Source organism: Aythya marila (assembly GCF_965140915.1).
Source record: "Aythya marila genome assembly, chromosome: 1".
Lineage (NCBI taxonomy): Eukaryota > Metazoa > Chordata > Aves > Anseriformes > Anatidae > Aythya > Aythya marila.
The window spans coordinates 74,083,655-74,102,926 of NC_139042.1; the positions used below are offsets into that span (position 1 = coordinate 74,083,655).

At 34.6% G+C, this 19,272-nt stretch overlaps 1 protein-coding gene across 2 annotated transcripts in view; it reads right to left on the minus strand.

Moving 5' to 3' along the window:
• Positions 1-2,331: 2,331 nt before the first annotated feature.
• The window catches only part of NLGN4X (neuroligin 4 X-linked), a gene marked incomplete at its 5' end in the record, with an annotated part of 125,026 nt that continues 108,085 nt past the window's right edge, over positions 2,332-19,272 (minus strand). For both annotated transcript variants that reach the window (XM_082752016.1, XM_082752015.1), the window contains 3 exons: positions 2,332-3,707; positions 12,646-13,435; positions 16,061-16,246. In XM_082752016.1, coding sequence (XP_082608142.1) covers positions 2,858-3,707; positions 12,646-13,435; positions 16,061-16,246 — 1,826 coding nt within the window. In that variant the 3' untranslated portion in view covers positions 2,332-2,857. The remainder of the gene's footprint in view (positions 3,708-12,645; positions 13,436-16,060; positions 16,247-19,272) is intronic.

Here is a 19,272-nt window from a genome sequence, read left to right on the forward strand (position 1 = left end):
TGCGTGCCTCTTAAGGTCAAGAATATAAGCCTGGGAAAGTACTTTCATTTTTCTTTTACAGTTTGTAAAGTATATTTTGTTATCATTATTATAGAATTCTATGAAGACCCTATAAATCTGTTCCCTCTATAAATCATACATCATTCCAGATGTATTAAATTATTAAATCAACTTGATTATAATTACTTTTAAAAGCTAAAATCATTCACTTACAGGAACTTTTTTTTTTTTTTTTACCCAAATGTCACAAGCCTGACACAGTACTGTACATATTGCTAGCAGAAGACAATTGGAAGTACTAAACAAATACTGTAATTCACATTACAAACATACCCAACTGATTATGATGCCAAGCATCATTACCATTTTTCTTTTCATTTTTCTTTTTTTTTTTCTTTTTTTTCTTTTTTTCACCTTTTTATTTTTTTTATTTTATTTTATTTTATTTTTATTTTCTTAAGAGTTACGAGCTGCTGCATCTTGGCTGAGGCATTACATAGGTGGTGGAAAAGGCCTGGTATAGAGACAGCATTAATCAACATTATGTGATGGATCAGTGAAAAAGATGGTTTTCCATTTGCTACTACTTGTACTTTGGGCTTGTTGCTTCACCACATTCCAACCTACGTATCCAGGTCAGGTGTACGGTGCATGATATATATAAGATATATATCATCCACATGTTGTGTTTTTATCATGTCATTAACTTTCTTTTTATCTCTTTTTTTTTTCTTTCTTTCCTTCAGAATGTTTTACTGCTTGCTATGACAAGGAGTCATTCAGATGAATAGGCCTCAGTCTTCTATTTTTTTTTTTGTTGTTGAAGTGACTATTCCAAGATGTCTTATTAGGAAAAAAAAAAAAAAAAAGTATAGAAAACAAAAAGAGGTACAAGGCATCCTGTGTTAGATTCTTATGGGACATATGATATTGATGCAGCTTAGTCATGAATTTATAATACAAAATACATCTGGGATAATCATGTTCGAGTGCAGACCAATTTTGTTCAAATATCTTTGGTTACAATCTCTTGATGCAGTAACGTTCTAAAATGCAAAGTGATCTTCATCTGTGAGAACTTATTTTTAGCTTTTCACATTCTAACCAGTTGTTTGAATCAAATTGCTAAATTTCTTGTTTGGTAGCTCTGCATGGATTTTAGTTTTCCAGTGAAGGAAGGGCAAAAGAGAATAATCAACTAAGAATTTTGCCTTCCTGATACTATCTGGAATTTTTGGTTACATTCAGTTGCAAGACATCTGATGAACTCTCTGCTTCTGTCTCCATAATATTCACCAACTATGTGATTGCTGTGTAACAAACAAGCAAAGTATTTTCTGATAGGTAGGTGCTCCTCTCAAGGACAAAGCCAGGTACAGGGCAGAGAAATTCTTTAAACCATGATAATTTCTGAACTCTTTATGAAAACTTTAAAAAACATCCAAGCCACCATTTCCCCACTTTCATTTCTTTTGTTGTTGTTTTGTTTTTGTGTTTGTTTTTTTAGTAAGAACAAGAAGGTGCTCTCCCAGCTGAGACCCCTCTGCAACTGCTGGTGAATATAGAATTAGTTTTCCTCAGAAAAAATTGACCAAAACATAAGCTTTCTTTGATATTGTCAGGGCACAAAACTCTTCCTAATGTACTACAATAACCGAGAACTACAAACTGGACTCTTTGTATATACATTATTGGATGTCTCTTGGTTCAGTTCAACAAGCTTATTATAGTAATGTGTTGTTTTGTTTTGTCTTGTTTTCATATATTTTTTTTTCCATTTTCCGATCCATTGCTATGTTGCAATTTAATAAAGGCTAACACAAAATTAAATTATATATATATATAAAAAAACTGTTTCAGAAAAAAAGCAACAATCTCCTATGAATACTTTAACATGCACTAGTGTAACCTGTAAGAGAAAATATGCAGGTCACACAGACAACTGTATCCTCTGCATGACACCATGGCCTCATATAAATGAAACATGTTAGAAAAACCGCATGATTTTTGTTTATCACTAGTAATTAAGAAGTAAATCCTCCTTTGGCCTGGAGGAAACAGAGGTGGTATGACTAATGTATATACACATAGGTCACAACTGAATGCACAATCTTTCTAAAAGCTCTTTTCAAACTGAAAACAACAATAAAAGCTTCTTTTTGTTGTTTTTAAACTCACAGCTATGTACATTTTTACAAAGTTTCTTTAAATATAGTTCAGGCTGGCAAATCATCTCTTTGCACAGAACTATACGTATTTTACTGCATAGTCAGTCCTCCTCTTTTTTTTTTTTTTTTTCATTTTTGTTTTTAATAATAAAATTCTATTTATTTCCCCCATCTGGATTACAGCTTCATATGCTGGGAAAAAGCCCATGGTGATGTCTTTGTTTTAACAAGGGCCATTCATGGTATGGCACATAAAGATTTTTTTTTATTATTTTATTTATTAAAAAAAAGAAAAAAAAAAAAAAAAAAAAAAAGAACAAACACCTGTACAGTCACTGGCTCTGTGTTCCAGAAGACTCTGCTTGTTACACTCAAAACACAATTTTAAGTGATTTCTTCTGGACTCAACTTTCAATTAAAGGGATTGAGATCTTAAAGCAGTATTGTAACAGCAATGTACACTTTTCACATTTCACAGGGTTTGTACTTGATCTTTAATATCAGAGAGTTCCAGTGGGAAGGATCAGTAAGAAAATAATGACTGTCCTTCTCTTTTACTTTTTTTTTTTTTTTTTTTTACTTTATATTTGGACAAGTTGTTCAATGGATGGTATTATAACTTTTTCTTCTTTTATTTATTTATTTTCTTTCTTCCAGGTGGCTTGTGAGGGTAAAGTGGAAGGGCTGAGCTATACCCTAGTGGTTGAATGTCCATGGGGCAAATTCGTACTGTTTTGTCCTCCACTGAACGTGTTGAAAGTATGCAAAGGCTGCATTCCTGTTAATGTATTTGGGATCATGGTTATGGTGTTGGGCGTCATGAGAGGGATGTCATCTGGGGACCTTCTCAAAGTGAGTGTATAGTCAGGTGGGCAGGTTAGTCTCAGCGTGTCATGGGCCTGCAGTGATTCACACTCATGGTCATGTTCCAGCTGTTTCATCTGCAAGGACATGATCTCTTCATTTTGTATGTGCGCAATATCATTGGTTGTGTTCCTCTGGGGACTAGGACGCCTGTGAGTCTCGTGGCGCCGCTTATCCTTCTTGTAATACAATGCAGCAAAAGCTAAGATATTGAGGAACAGCAAGGACGCCCCCACAGCAATGGTGACACTCAACTCTGTGGAGTAATCTCGCTTGTTTTCTATTAGTACTGTTGTATCCTCAGGAGCTGTTTTATGGGTGTCTTTGGAATGCTTGGGGTTGTTGGCAGGTGTCATTGCTGGGCGTTTGGTAGCTGGCCACAATTTACCAGGAGAACGTCGGGTAACATAAGGAAATGATGTCATGTCAGGAGGGGGGACTTTAGTTGTTGTGGAAACATACTGAAATATCTCATTCAGGTTGTGAAGGTGTGGCACAAGCTCCAACCAGAAAGCAACTTTTGTTGCTCGGTAGTGATCACGAACTCGGGGTTTCAGACCAATATGGAGATAAAGTTGATCTTTAGGATTGTATTTGGACCAGGCTACTTCTTCAAAGCGGTTGGGTTTTGTGTGGATGAACTTTGTGTCTTGTGGAACAGGCTGGTTTGGATCTCTACAAAAATAAAAACAAGCAATATTACAGTTACTTAAAAATAGCAACAACAACTACAACAACAACAATAAAAACTTGTCTTTTAGTTAATCCTATCCTTATATCCTTATATCCTTATATCCTTATATCCTTATATCCTTATATCCTTATATCCTTATATCCTTATATCCTTATATCCTATACTTAACCTAAAAACAGAAGAAATACCTCCCAAATTTATAACAGATGCTAATATATAAACAAAATAATAATAATAAAAAAATACTTACTATACAGTGTACCTCAGACACACTAATATTTATTTACATGAAAACAGAAAAAGGAATGTGTTCAGCTCCCAAAAGTTCATCTGGAGTTCTGTGAGTCAGTCTCATACTCCAAAGCGGTCTTAGAGAGGTACTAATTATCTTCCCCCATAAAGTAAAGTAAAAGTGTACCTTCTCAAGATTTGACATGAACATTCTCATTTAAGGTACCACTACTTCCACTGCTGCAAGCAATAAATATAAGCATCTAATCTCTGTAGCAATGTTGGAAATCCATGTGACTATGAGAATTTATACCAGCTGTATATGACTTTAAAAACTTCAAAATGTGAAGTAGCAGGGCTAATACATGTAAACGGGTGCAATTTGTCTTTCTGTTCCTTTACTGAACTGTTAATATCCCTTTGTTCAGAGACCTACTCTTGGAAAAAGCTTTTGAAATATTTCTATGTTACAAATCATTCCATCGTTTGCATTAAGAGATAACTGTCTTGTGCTCAGTACTACTAAATATCTATACTTAGTGGATTTAGGACAGTGTGTCTTAATTTCATCCCAGCTTCTAGGGATAAGACTTATGTTAGCTGTCAACAAGTTTTATAGTACTTAAGTAGCAGTAGAGATAAGAGTGGCATGGTACAGTAGCACAGAGATAATTTAAAAGTTGTTAACCCAATACATTTAATTGAAATAATGCTTTTCCTATCTTTTTTTTTTTTTTTCTTTCTTTCTTTCAAAACATTTTAAAATAAAGGCAAATATATGTACTCAAAGGCATTTAAATATGGTTGGTGTACATGTATGTTTATAATTTTGTTAAACCGCACATAAATATGACTTTGTCTGGGCATGGACAAATACAGGATTTAAAATAACAATCACAGTGCAATACTTTGTTCTGCATGAGTTTGAATCTTCTATAGTAGCAAAGCATATTTTCTGAGATTTTGTGATAAATTATAATGATTCACTTTCTGCTCATTACTCTGAGAACCATCCATTCTCCTTTCCATTCCCATATGCATTATTATATTTCATGTGAAAATGATTTTAATATTTTCCTTTTATATTTTTCCTTTAATATTTCCTATAATTTTTCCTTCCATATTTTAGTATTTTGATTTTCTTCTAATATACTGTTATTGTTATACTGTCCTGGGAATACAAAGACTCACTGCTACAGATTTTAAAGCCCTCTTTTTTTTTTTTTTCCTTTTTAGTTTCCTTTTCCTCTTGAGCATGATTGCCTAGTTTAGTGTTCCTTTGTTATTCATTAACTATTAGCTATTCCTTAACTATTCTTAGCATAACGTGCTAATTTGGGTTTAATAATCTTATGATTCCTGCATTCACCTGTTTACTTGAAAGAATTTATATTTTTTTTTGAAGAAGAAATTTATTTCTATAAATATTTAGTACTTTGTTTTACTATGTTTGTGGGACTTCCCCCCCCCCCCCCCCCCCATACTACCCTGTATCAAATCTTTCCTATCTCAATAACATATAAATTAAGAATTCTAGAGCTGTGGCTATTTTTTAATTATTTTATATTATTTGTTGATATTTTACAGACTAAAAAATAAATAAAACCTGTAAATTCTGAAAAAAAAAAAATAGAATTTAGTTTCTTAGTAATTGTTCATCCTGGCTGAAACTAGAAGATTAATATCCATTTTCAAGCAGTGGGGGAATAGATTTTAATATGCTGTTAGTTTGAGGAATTGTATCATGCATTCCAGAGGGAAAGAAATGTATTTCTTCTGTTCTTAAAGAACAGACTGAAGGATTTGGCAAATGTAGAGAGGAAAATATTTTTCCAGTACAATATATCTACCTTCAGGCTCAACACATAAATTCTAAAACAAACAAACAAAAAAATCAACAAGTTTATTAAAATGCAAAACATTTATTTATTTATTTATTTATTTTTGGTCAGAAACTCAAAATCCTGGAAGAGCTACAGCACAAAATCCCCCTTGTGTTCTCCTCACTTGCTGTTCTGATTCACAGCACAAAAGACTCTAGGAAGGATACTATAAAAGACATAAGCTAGCTCACACAAATACTTCATACACAGTAGTAGGAAATGAAGAAGCTGAGCAGTCCGGCTGACTGGACTAATCCTTTTCCCCTACTCCTTCCCCAGGTGGAAATGAAAGAGGGGATGGAGGAATCCTGGCCCTGTTGAAGGTAATGGAAAGTTTACCTTTGTTTACATTTAAAGTTCCAAAGTGTTTAGATTATTTTTAAATGGACCTATAAACATGACAGGAGATGATGATTTTAGCAAATAAAAATTTTTGAAATTAACATTCTCTTTTCCTACAGACTACAAAACATGTAAATAAACACCTCCATTTACTTCCCTCTCTTCCATTCAGCATCTCTATGTCTTCTTTTTAACTGTATCTATTAGGAATAGCAAATTCTACTGCATCCTTCTTCAGCCATGAGAAAGAAGCCTCCTTCAAACGCAAGAGAGAAACTTACAGACACATGTGAATAATCCTGTATTTCAGAACTTGTTTACATGGCTGTGCATGGGCATATTGAAACAAGGCACAGAAAAAAAAAAAAAAAAAAAAAAAAAAAAAAGGGGGGTGTCTGGGTGTCTGCTAGTCCTAAAGAAAGGTCATTGTTTTTCTTAGGGTATCAGAATGTTACTTTTGGCATCAAATCTAGAGTGATCACTTAATAACGGAACCGCTGAAATACTGTCACTGAATTTGGAGAATGTGTAGATTTATTTTTTTTTTTTTCAAAAGAAAATTAAATGACTAAATGCAGTCCTAAAGAAAGAATCTACTAAAGAATGGATCTTAGTTTTACAGACTTATAATGATTTACCAAAATTATACATTATAAGAAGATTTTTACTTTCCTTGGACCTTCTTCTATGCTCACTGGTGATAAAATCAGAAGGTTACAACTTCCAGTATGTTAAGTCTTTTCCTCGTGATGTTGCAAAGTTTATCTTCTTATAAATATTTTTCCAATACCCTACTATAAATACTTTTCCAGTATTGTAGACATAAAATATAGATGTAATCATTTCCATTATACAGTTACATGTTTGACAAAACATTCACTATTTTAATTACAGATTTAGTTTTTTCAGCTTCTAACTTCACTGGTGTTTATGGATATTCTTGAGGTTTAAATTCAAGAAGGCACAGAACAAAAGACTGCAGAAATATCCTCCTTTAATCTCCATTCAAATCATTACATAGAAATATAATCTGACCAATATGTTTTCAGTTCTGAACTTCCTCAGTTAATGGATCTCATAATGGATAATGGTTCCCAATCCCACTAGTTGACAGTGTTTTATTTATTTATTATTTTATTTTATTTTATTTTATTTTAGTTATCCTATTGCTAGAACAAAATTGATACTTTCATTCATTTTGTTCTCTGATTATTTTCATCATTTACAGGATTCAGTTTAAACACATTCTCTATCAAAAAAAAAATGCCCCTATTATTAAATGCTTGTATGCAATATATATTGTGGTCTTTCTTGTCCTGTCTAAGGTATTTTTATTAATGTGCAGAATCACCTGATGTCACTTATGATGTCTCTCTCCCACTTTCAGTCTACACTGCTTTTGCTCAATTTAACATGTTGCCATTTATTTTCATTTAATTCAAACCTCATAGGCTACAAACATACATTCAAAGCATTGTTTTTTTCTCAAGCATAAATGTGTCTGCAATTAATGCTGACCGAAGAGTAACACACATTCCTATTCACAAGGTGAATTATTAGATGACCTATAGGACAAATGAGGGAACTGAGTATTTCACACCTGGTGATATTGGCTCTGAAGAATGTCAAGAAATGTTAGGAAATTTTCTCTTATTCAGAATTCCACATGGCATGTTAAAATGCCTTTTATGTGCTTTTGCAAAGCATTGACCATTAGTCAGCATAATGGAACTGTTACATTAATGCATTTAAAGAGTTTCATTTTTTTTGGTGACATTCTCTGACTTCATCAGAGAGTAAAATGTCTCAACAATTAAAAACTGGGCCTGTCTCTAAGACACTGAAAGGCCCATTCATAATCTATTTTCTTTCTTTTCTTTTAACTCCATATTAAACAAATAAACAAACATAACAAAACAAAAAACACAACCACCACCAACCAAAAAAATAACAAACTCTGTAGACCTTCTTCATGCTTACACTGATTTTTCAAGTTGTCACAATAATAACAGTGATGTAGCTACTCCTGCCTGAAGCACTGGTACAGGAGGTACACAAACATGGTTTTTTTTATTATTATTATTATTTATTTTATTTTATTTTTTAATTCCTTATCTCCTTTCCTCACTTATCACCAAGTCCCACTGTTGCATGTTCTCAGTCAGCTATTGTAAATATTGTAGAAAGCATACCATAAGTACTCTGTTTCATTTGACCAACAGACCCAAAATAAATGTTTATTTCTTCAGATAAAAACATCAAAAGAAATGCAACTCATAAAACAGTTCAGAGAGAATTTATTTGAAAACACATTTTAATCATTGGAGATCTTATTAGGTCTTCCTTTAGAAAGCTGAACTGAATATAAAATTTAGATATCTTTATTAACTCAGATAATAAAGAATCAATGGCAGGATATAACTCAGGAGTATTCTTCCAATTTAAAAATGAATCAAGGATATGTCTTTCCAACCTTTATCTTTCCCATCTCCAACACAGAGCTGGATGAATGAGGGCAAAAATAGAGTATTGTAACTACTCAAAAGAGGGTAATTTTTAGAAACCCAATAGATGCCTCAGAGAGCATGTTTTCATATCTACTGCATGAATCTTCAAATCCTTCTTCACAAGCATGTAGCTGGCAGACTATCTTTTAAGGGCTGACACACAACCCCTCACATTGTTCAGTCTCCCTATATCGATATATCTGTGAAGGATGTAACATGGCCCTAATATTTGAACATTTGCTGAACATTTGAGCATATAAAATTTCCATTATGGTAGGACAGTACTACTGGCAGCAGACTAAAGCTTTAAGTACACCTCTTAATGAAACTCCCATGCTTAATTTTCCAAATAGTGGAATGAAAAGCCACATATTCACATCATTTTTATATCCCAAAGGTAGTTTCTCATGCCTACTTTGTAACAAATTATTTCCCTATTTCTAACCATGCTAGAAACAATATTTTAAAAGGTTAAGATGACTGTGAATGTAAAAAACAAACAAACAAAATAATAATATAATAAGAGCAAGGTAAAAAATGGAGGATTAGCAAAAGCATCTTCTAAGTATTCATTTTAAGCATGACTCATTTGCCATTAAAGTCACTTTAATTGTCGCCACTTATTTGCTGATAACTGTCTTCAAAGTAAAACACAATAAAGCACTGTGTTTTGGGCTGTGCCTTTAACACCTAGTGTTTTTACAGGATTGACCTGCCCTCCAAACCTAGCTTTGACAGTTCATTAAACAACAGTGACAGCAGGTCAGTTAAAAGCCATTAAAATGATGCACTACCTGAGCCATAATTATACAATAAGTACCTCAATGTTGTCTCTGTGGGACAGTCATTGAGACTCAAAGAATCTCAAGAGACATTAAAATAATAATATAAAAAAATTGTCAATTTTAGTGTTTAAGGTCCACCTACGGGGGAAACATCAAACGGCAAAATCTGTCACTTAACAGATTTTTCATGTATTGCCATGGGTAAAAACAGAAATAATGTCCAGTTCAGGATAAGGGAAATTATTAATTTAAAATTATTAATTTAATAAAAGGTAGAAAAAAGAAAAAAAAAAAAAAAAAGAAAGAAAGAAAAAAAAAAGAAAAAAAAAAAAGAAAAAGATAACCAACCCTTTATTTCTGAGAGTTGTAGGACCTCAAAGTACACCACATAGATTTCAGATTGCATGCGGTGTAGAGAGAAGAATGGTTTTTCCATATATACTCTTGATATACGGACAGCAGCCCCACAGAGAAGGATCTGGGGTTGTGGTTAATAGCAAACTGAAAATAAGCCAGCCCTGGCACCCAGGAGGGCCAACCGTATCCTAGGGTGCAACAAGCATGGCATTTCTAGTTGGCTGAGAGAAGTGACTGTCCTGCTCTACTCTATGCTGGTGCGGCCTCACCTCGAGTACTGAGTGCAGTTCTGGGCACCACAGTACAGAAAGGATGTGAAACTCTTGGAGAGTGTCCAGAGAAGTGATACAAAGATGTTGAAGGGCCTAGAGGGGAAGACGTACGAGGAGTGGCTGAGGTCAGTTGGCCTTTTCAGCCTGGAAAAGAAGAAGCTGAGGGGGTACCTCATCGTGGTCTACAGCTTCCTCACGAGGGGGAGTGGAGGGGCAGGCACCGATCTATTCTCTTTAGTGACCAATGATAGAACCTGAGGGAATGGTGTCAAAATGTGACAGGGGAGGTTCAGGCTAGATATCAAGAAGAGATTCTTCACCGAGAACGTTGTCTCGCACTGGAACAGGTTCCCCAGGGATGTAGTCACAACACCAAGCCTGTTGGAGTTCAAGAAATGTTTGGACTATGCTCTTAGTCATACGGTCTGAAATTTTGGGTAGACGTGTGTGGTGCTGGGTGTTGGACACGATGATCCTTATAAGTCTCTTCTGACTTGGGATATTCTATGGTTCTATGATTCTATGATATATGTGCCCTGTTACTCTTGTTTTGAGGTGCTACAAGCTTCCCTTTACCATTGGTTACAGAGGTCCCTTTACAATTGGTTATATTGGTTTCCCTGTACCAGTGGTTACAGAGGAAATACAATCTTAAAATATTATTTTCCTACAAGTATTCTACTGTATTATCCAGAATAATTAATATCATATTAGCTATTGCTAATATTTATATTGTTCATATAAACTAAGGGGAAAGAAAAAAACAAACAAACAAACAAAAAACCCACCTATCTTGGGTTGGTCTTTCCCCTTACCTGGGAAAAATGAATCTTTACATCTAGAGGTCTTTTAAAATAATGTATCTTTCTGTCTACAACATGGCAAGTTTGTAATGCTACATTTCTGTCTCTTCAACTGTAGGGAGGCTTCAGAAATGATTCATGGCTCTCCTGAAGTACCTGCTATATTATGTAGGTGTAGTATGACCATGGATTCATAACTGGGTGATGGTATGTATAGCTTGCTGAAATTGGCTTTCATGTAGCAACAGCTGTAAACTGCTTATGACTACAAGTAATGGGACTGCAAGAAGCTCCTCAAAAATTGCTTAAATTCAACTTATTCTACATGGGACAATCATAAAGAAATTAAATATAACAGCGACACTGTGGAGATCTCCATACCAATTCCAAACACATCTATATGAAGTCCTCTACATATATGTGACACTCGATCCATACAAATAAAGACACAATGATGGTAAAATAGTCTTCCTGAGTGTGCAGTACAGCCAGCACGCAGCATTCTCTGTCCATAAACTAAGCTTTTGTGCTTAAGTTTGTCCAAACCAGTCATCCAACTGATGACTTATTGTTTCCAAAAACATCTAAATATTCCACAGTTCATTCACTCATGTTGTAGCCCTGTGGAATTTCTGCATTTTAAAGTACCTGCTTGTCTAAAATGTAACACAACAAAAGCTTTCTTTTTCCTTGTAAAGTGACCTGAAGCTTGTGATTGTTTCTTACTCAATTCATGCTCAAGGTTTTTGTTCAGTCTGCAAAATCTCCCTCCCTTGAACATTGTTTGGATTCATTAAAGGCTGCTAGAGCTGAGTGTTTCACACTAGGCACCTCTGAATTTTTCTTATAGTGCTGCATACCATTCACTGCACTGCAGTAAAGCTGCAGTTTCCAGAGTCCAATCCTGCCATTAAACTTTCATTGGAAAGATTTACAGCCCCTTTGTGCCACAAGTGTCTTTGTTTTAACTGAGTACCGAAGACTCAAGGTTAACAAAAAAAGCCCTTGCTGTTCAAGTAAAACACTGCAATATTCTTTAGAGGAATGTTATAGAAAGCGGGCAGAAATTATTAATGGCACTCACAGATTAAGCTGCTTTGAGGGATCTTTCCTTGATGTTTACAACTGTATTTCAGCTAAACCTTGATGTCTCTATTTTGTAAGCAGAATTAATTTAAATGTTCAACCTTCTCATAGCAAAATTTATATCTGAGTCTTTTCTTAATCCTAGTGAAGTGCTTTGTGGCCACCAGAGGGAAAGAAAAAATCTTTCCTATGTCTGTCTGATCCACTTCTTCCCTGAGCTTCTATTCCTATGAAGGTCGCTAAAAAAAATAAAAATTAAATAATAATAATAATAATAATAATAACTTCTTTACTTTTGTAAGAGATAATTGCTATCTGTATGCCAGTTCCTTCAATTTCCTCTGATTTTTCAGTATCTAAGTGAGCTGTCTTTTTCCCTGAGATGTGTTTTTTACTAATAATTTTCCTATTTTTAAACCAAAAATACAGTGCTTTATTCTTCTCACTGAGCTACTGAAAAAAAAATAGTTTGAGGGAACACACTAATCAAAAATGTATTAAATATGAATAAGCCCCAGTTACATACTGTCTCATGCATACCAAATAGTGCTATAGTGCTATGGCACAATCAAGGTTTGAGGCCATTGCTACAGAATGTTGACTAGCTTAGTAGTATGTTATCAACCGAAAGGAATGCTGAAGGTCAGACTTACCCAGTTTTGGCGAAGTTCGTCCAATATGTCATAACTACGGCACTAAGCATGACATCATTCTTGGAAAAATTGCAATTGAAAAGTTCTGTTGGGCCAATCATAGGAATGCCAAACACATAAGGGACTTCATCACCATGAGCTGAATCAGCCCAACTTGGTTTCATTTCACTTTGGCAGTGGTGATAAAATGCATAGAAATATGTTGGAGATCCATACTGGGCATGAAGGTCAGCAGTGGCAACGGCAGGAGCAACCCACTGGTGGTCAGTAAAAAGAGCTACCAGGGTCTTCCGTCTTGTTTCAGGGTTTTCTTTGTCTGCCCAATCGGTGTACATGAATTTAATGGTCTCTCGCAGTGTATCTTTCCCTTCTGGATAACCATATAGATTGTCCACAAAATTGGAGACAGAAAAGTCAAAATCATTGGGGGAAACACCATCTTCATTGTCTACTATGCCATCCACAAATTTTAAGCCTTCCCCTTGATTCACACCCAGCATTATATCATAGTTAAGGAATTCTCCTTGCTCCATGAGAATCTGGGGGTCATCTGGAATCACGTCTCCATCTATCACAGGCCCAAAGGCAATGTGGTATGTGGCTGGAGTGATGGTCTGTTGAATGAGTTCTTTGTAGTTCTTATTTCGAAGGCATTCAACCAAATCAGTGGTATCCAGCATGTCACAGCCGACTTTATCTGCCAATATCCTAGTGTACTTGGCAGGCTGGTAGTTCACTGCCCAGCTGGACAGGGCTGTTCCACTCTGTATGATTGCCTTTTGGAACAAACCTGCAGGTGCAAATTGTTTAAATACAAACCAAGTTATATATTACAAAAAATAAACTAAACTAAACTAAAATAAAATAAAGTAAGGTAAAATAAAATAAAGTAAAATAAATAAAATAATCAGCATTCACTAAGAAAAGAATGTATTGATTATGCAATAACTAAAGGATGCATATTCTTATATTCCAATTCAGTTTCTATATGTTCTACTCACTGCTCCTTTTTAATAGTATATGTAATAGGCTACTAATTAAATTCTCTCTTGTTCTTGATGCTCACATACAGAAAACATGAAGGTTTCAGGTTACTGGTTCAAGAACAAAACTCATGTTTGTACTGCAGTTTTCTTGCATTTTTAATTCAAATGCTAGTCCCCTGGATTTAGCACAGTGGTAATCCCATAAAAATTTCTTTAAAGGAATGGCAACTACAAGCAATCATATCCTCTTCACCATGTAAATGACTCTCATAAATGCACTCTTCAGTAGTTTAAAGGTCAAATGAAAATTACACACTCTCATTTCCTTCACAGAAGCTATGCATCATATAATTTGAAAAAATCTGCTCTGCTAAAATCAATTTAATAGGCTTGAACCTTCTCCTCTGACTTTTTTTTCATTACCACCTGAGAGGGTGTATATATATATATATATATATATATGTATACACACACACATAGTGTTAGTAATGCTTATATGGTGATTTAAAATGTTTGCATATTTTAGAAGAAAATAAGGCAAAATTGAATAGTTCTGGTTGTTTTATATTTTTATAATAGTGAAAAGAAAAAAAAAAAGACACAAGCTAAAGAGTTTCTTTGTGACACCAGAGCACTGCAGATCATGGAGCTTATTTCAGAATCAGACCCGTCTTTTTCCAGGTAAGATAACTAAAATGGCCTATTGTATACTTAAACTAAAAAGCCTGAGCACCTTCTGCACATGGTTTCTACACTCAAGCTCTTGAAATACCGAAGACAGCAAGAGCTACAAAAATATTTGAAGACCTTCAAGCATTTACAGGGAAAGTGGGCTGTGGCCAATACACCTTTGTGATGACTGCTTACTGCACAGGATATAAAATTTCAGTAATGCAATTAGTTGATTTTTTTCATTATTCCATCTGCTTGCTTTTAGCAGGGATTACTCAACAGTTACTCACTTCACAGTATTGTATCAATTCCCTTAAATGTCAGAAATAATTCTATGTACTTTCAAATAGGATATGTTTACTAGCTACAAATGACTGCTATGGCTTAGACTTCTGCCATAGATTTCTGTATGTTTGATTATAATAGGAGTAACATGAAGTTATAAATACAATACATATTTGTTTGTTTGTTTGTTTGTTTTTGGCAAGGTTTATGTAGCAGGGGGGCTGTAGGGGCAGACACTATAAGCAGAGTCCATAAGCTGCCCCATATTAGATAAGAGCCAGTTCCAGCTTTTCCCACTTGGAAAAGGGACCCACCACTAGACAAAGTTGATCCAATAAGTGACACTGGTTGTGCCTTTTTAAGAGCATGTGTAAGAAAGGAAATTAGCTGCTGTGCCACAGCAGCTGGGATAGATGAGTGAGATAACATTGAGAGAGAGAGCCCTGCAGACACCAAGGTCAATGGAGGAGGAAGAGGAGGTGCTCCAGGCACCAGAGCAAAAGTTCATCTTCAATTCACAGAGGGACCAAGGTGAAGCAGGCTGGATGGGAGGGAAGGTGTTTTTAGTTTGCTTTTAGTTTCTCACTGCTGTAGTCTACTAAGAATAGAAAATAAATTATGTTAATCTCCCTGTGCTGAGCCTTGGTGAGTAATTTCCAGTGAACAGGAGCCCATATCTCAGCCCTTAAGCCCTTTTTTCTTCATATTTTTTCACTCTCTTCCTTTCAGGACAGAGAGTGAGAGAGCAGTGAGAGAACATGGTTAGCCATCAGTGTAAAGCCATCACATTGGTCTTGTCTTTTATTCATTTTTTTGCAGAATTGGTCTTGCCAATAACAATCAGTACACTACTGTTGCTATATGTTATTTGTTTGTTGTTGTTGTTGGTTGGTTGACTGTTTTCTGAGGGCAGAAATTCTGCAGCTCTGACACTTACCAAAATCTTAAGAACTCTGTGTAGGAGCATGTACTACTTGTGGAGAGTTAAACATTTTTTCGTATGAAATTGAGTTATATTGTTATTTAGTAAGGAAAACATCTAAATACATGCTGGAAAGGTAGACAAGAATGTTTAAGAAATGAAAAATATCACTGCTCTGTTTAATTTTAAATACTTCATATTGTTTGATGGAAGATTCAGTGGAGACTGTTGATAAATCCAGAAAAATAATATATGGCCTGTGGCAGTTTTTTTGTGTGAAATTTCTACTACAAAAGCATGCATTTTTAATGTAAAATATTTGTGTTGATTAATACAAATGCAGAATACTGGATAGTAGGTATTTTACAAAAAATTACAGACATGGTGTCATTCTAATTCAGCCAACATGATTTGGCCATTTTCCTTAAATTATATAGATATGCATATATACACGTATATAAAGATTTATTTTGTTTTAAAAGTGTACTGTTGATTTACAAAAGAATCATTTTACTGTTACTGAACTACGTTTTGCTCAGGAGATACTTACCTTCTGAATAGTGAGAGAGTGTCAGAAGACTGACACAGGAAGCTCCTGCCCCAGATCCAAAAATAGTAACTCTTTTTGGGTCTCCTCCAAAAGATCCAATATTTTCTTCAATCCAACGTAAAGCTTGGATTTGGTCAAGCAATCCGTAATTGCCTTTTGCAGCTTGGTCCCCAGTACTTAAAAAACCTGTAAGGAAAAAAGGGATAATTTTAATTCAACTGAAAGAGTTAGCTACAAGGTAAACATATATTCTGAGCTCCCCTCTCCCCCTTTTTTGTAAAAAAAAGTTACAGTCCTAGTTGCATGTCTCCAGTGCAGGTTGAGGAAATCATTCTGTGTTGTTTGGTTTTGGTTTGTTTTGCCCTAATGCAGAGATAATGTTTGTGAAAGATCGTCATTTATTTTCTGAAATAATTATGTATCAATGAAAAAATATCTGAAGATTTTAAGCATTTGACAACTTCATGTGATTAAGGTATAAAAAATTGTAAATTGTTTTTATGCAAAGACTACGTACAGGAATAAGTGAGATAACAAGTCTTCCACTATGAACAATGCTCACTAACACACTAATTTAAATGCTTCTTAACATTGTCCAAAATTCTTCTGACCTATATAGCTCTATAAATTATTGTACTTGTGATATGTATGGACAAGCTCAGAAAAAGAATAAGGATTAAAAAAAAATAGAAAAAGAATCAGGAAACAATGTAGGGAAAGAAAAATTACACTCAAATTTTTGCAACGGTTATTTATTAGGAAGATAGCAGATAAATTGTGAGCAATTCAGTTTTTGATCGAGATATTTTATCTGAACAAATCAGTTTTTGTTTCTTTCATTGGAAATTGCAGGAAGAACTGTGCTGCTATTTTTTGCTCCTGTACTGTGTTTATCAGATTTTAGAAACAAAGCATGACACATTTGCTGCCTGTCTTGCAACTTAGAACAAAATGACTGAGAGACTAGGACTGAGATTAATTTTTCTTTTCTGAAACCAGCTAACCTGAAATGTTATCCATGCCCATCATTCAGTCTAGACTTTGTGTTATGTTCAAATTACCACATTGAATCATGTACTTACACCCCTCTAACTCCCACAGACCTTTTCCTGTCAGACAATTGGAAGCCAGGAGTCTATTAGAATACCTTACAACACTAGAATACCTTACAACAATGTTTGCAGATGGACATTATTGATTTAGGTACCACTGGTAGTTGCTTGTCAAGTCAAAGAAGGAACTCACTGATATTTCCAAGCAAATTTTCCTTTCAGGCAAATTTGCCAGAAGAGGGACCCAGGACTCAGGAGATCTGCAGTCCTGGAGCAGTTTGAAATTAAAGTGAGAAAGAGATTCACTGTCTGCAACCTTGAGACACCTTAGCCTTCCTGTTCCTAGCAAGGACTACAAGGGAGACCTGAAGTCCTAAGGAAAATAGACCTTGCACTACATTTGAACTCCTTTGGCAAATGGGAACAGATTTATTTGCACTGACTGTCTTTTTTTCAGTGACAAGAAGGGAGAAAATTCACAAGGTTGGATTAATTAAATGACTGAAAATGGAAGAAGTGGAAAAGAAGCAAAGGTGAACAAAAAGAAGAAACAGTTAGATGTGTTGGACATTCACAGATATATTTACACAATGTTTTCTGTGGTAAAATTTCTACAATGAGATGTAAATCCAGCCTCAAGATTTAAAAACAGTATCATATAAAGGATTAAATGTTAAATTTCAAATGCTATATAGACTACATTACACTATTGCATTTCTACGTGCAAGATTAGCCATTATTAAATAAAACTTACTATCTTGCATCCAAAAAATATTTTCTTCAGATTTAAATAGCAATTATTAATAGCTATTTAGTGTCACAAAGTGTTTCATGAACTCATATGTATTTGATCTCATATTGTATTTTTCACAAAACGCTTACTTCAATTGCAGTAATATGAATCATACATTTATTACTAAATAGCATTTGATATGGCTTTCTCATTAAAAAAAATACCCTAGTAGTGGCAAGCATGGTGGTTAAAATAGCAATAACATGTTCTTTCTCATACCAATAGGGAAATGCAAACAAAAAAACAACAAATCTGTAATTGACCTTTTTGAAAAAAGGTCATGCCTTTATTTCATTTTTAGAGCTATCAAAGAATAACTTGCTTGCTGGATTTGTTGCTGCAGTTCACTGTAATGCTCTATAATATTTTACAATTAAGCCTTTATTCAATCAGAACTATGACCTCCCTGTGAGAAAGTGACTCTAGTAACCTTTAAAGCAGCATGGTAATTAATATTCAGAGCCTAACCACGTTTTACCTCTTATAGCAGCATCAAGCTGGTTGATCTTTGTGTTTTTGAATTCCTTCCAAATATTCTGAAAGGTGACTGAGTAAAATTGCAGTAAGTGAATATCTGATGTTAGACAAATTAAGATTTTTTTTTGTTTTGTTTTCACAGTTCTCTGCTGATTCTCATTAATTACAAGAGCAAATTTTCTTAATTTCTAAACTAATCATCAAAGCAAAGTGTCAGCCCCACGTGACACAAACTGAATTTATAAATCTGTCTTTTCTTTATGAGTATATATTTTATTTCATGCTCTGAGTACTAGATCAAAATATTTATTCAATGCTATTTCAAGAATTTCAGGCAAGAAGTAACTATTCATCAAGAAATACACAACACTAACAACTTATTGTTTTTATTTTATTTTCCTGTAGCCACTGTGAAGATTTCAGAATAGCTTCTTCATGTGTCACTGTAAAATCCTAAACAAACAGGAAGGAAGCTTTGCTTTGATATACTCTGTGTCTGATAAGTATATGATTTTAAGTGAAATAAGAATATTTTCCATTTTACTGTACAGAGTGATTCAAAGGATAGTCTGTGAAATGAAAATCCATAGATAAGGTTTTAATAGAATATGGAAGTCCACTGTCCTAGTGCAACAAAGAAAGGATGTCCTTGAATATGTACAACAAAAATCTTCCTTCCTTCCTTCCTTCCTTCCTTCCTTCCTTCCTTCCTTCCTTCCTTCCTTCCTTCCTTCCTTCCTTCCTTCCTTCCTTCCTTCCTTCCTTCCTTCCTTCCTTCCTTCCTTCCTTCCTTCCTTCCTTCCTTCCTTCCTTCCTTCCTTCCTTCCTTCCTTCCTTCCTTCCTTCCTTCCCTTTCTTTTCTTTTCTTTTTCCCTTTTTTTTTTTTTTTT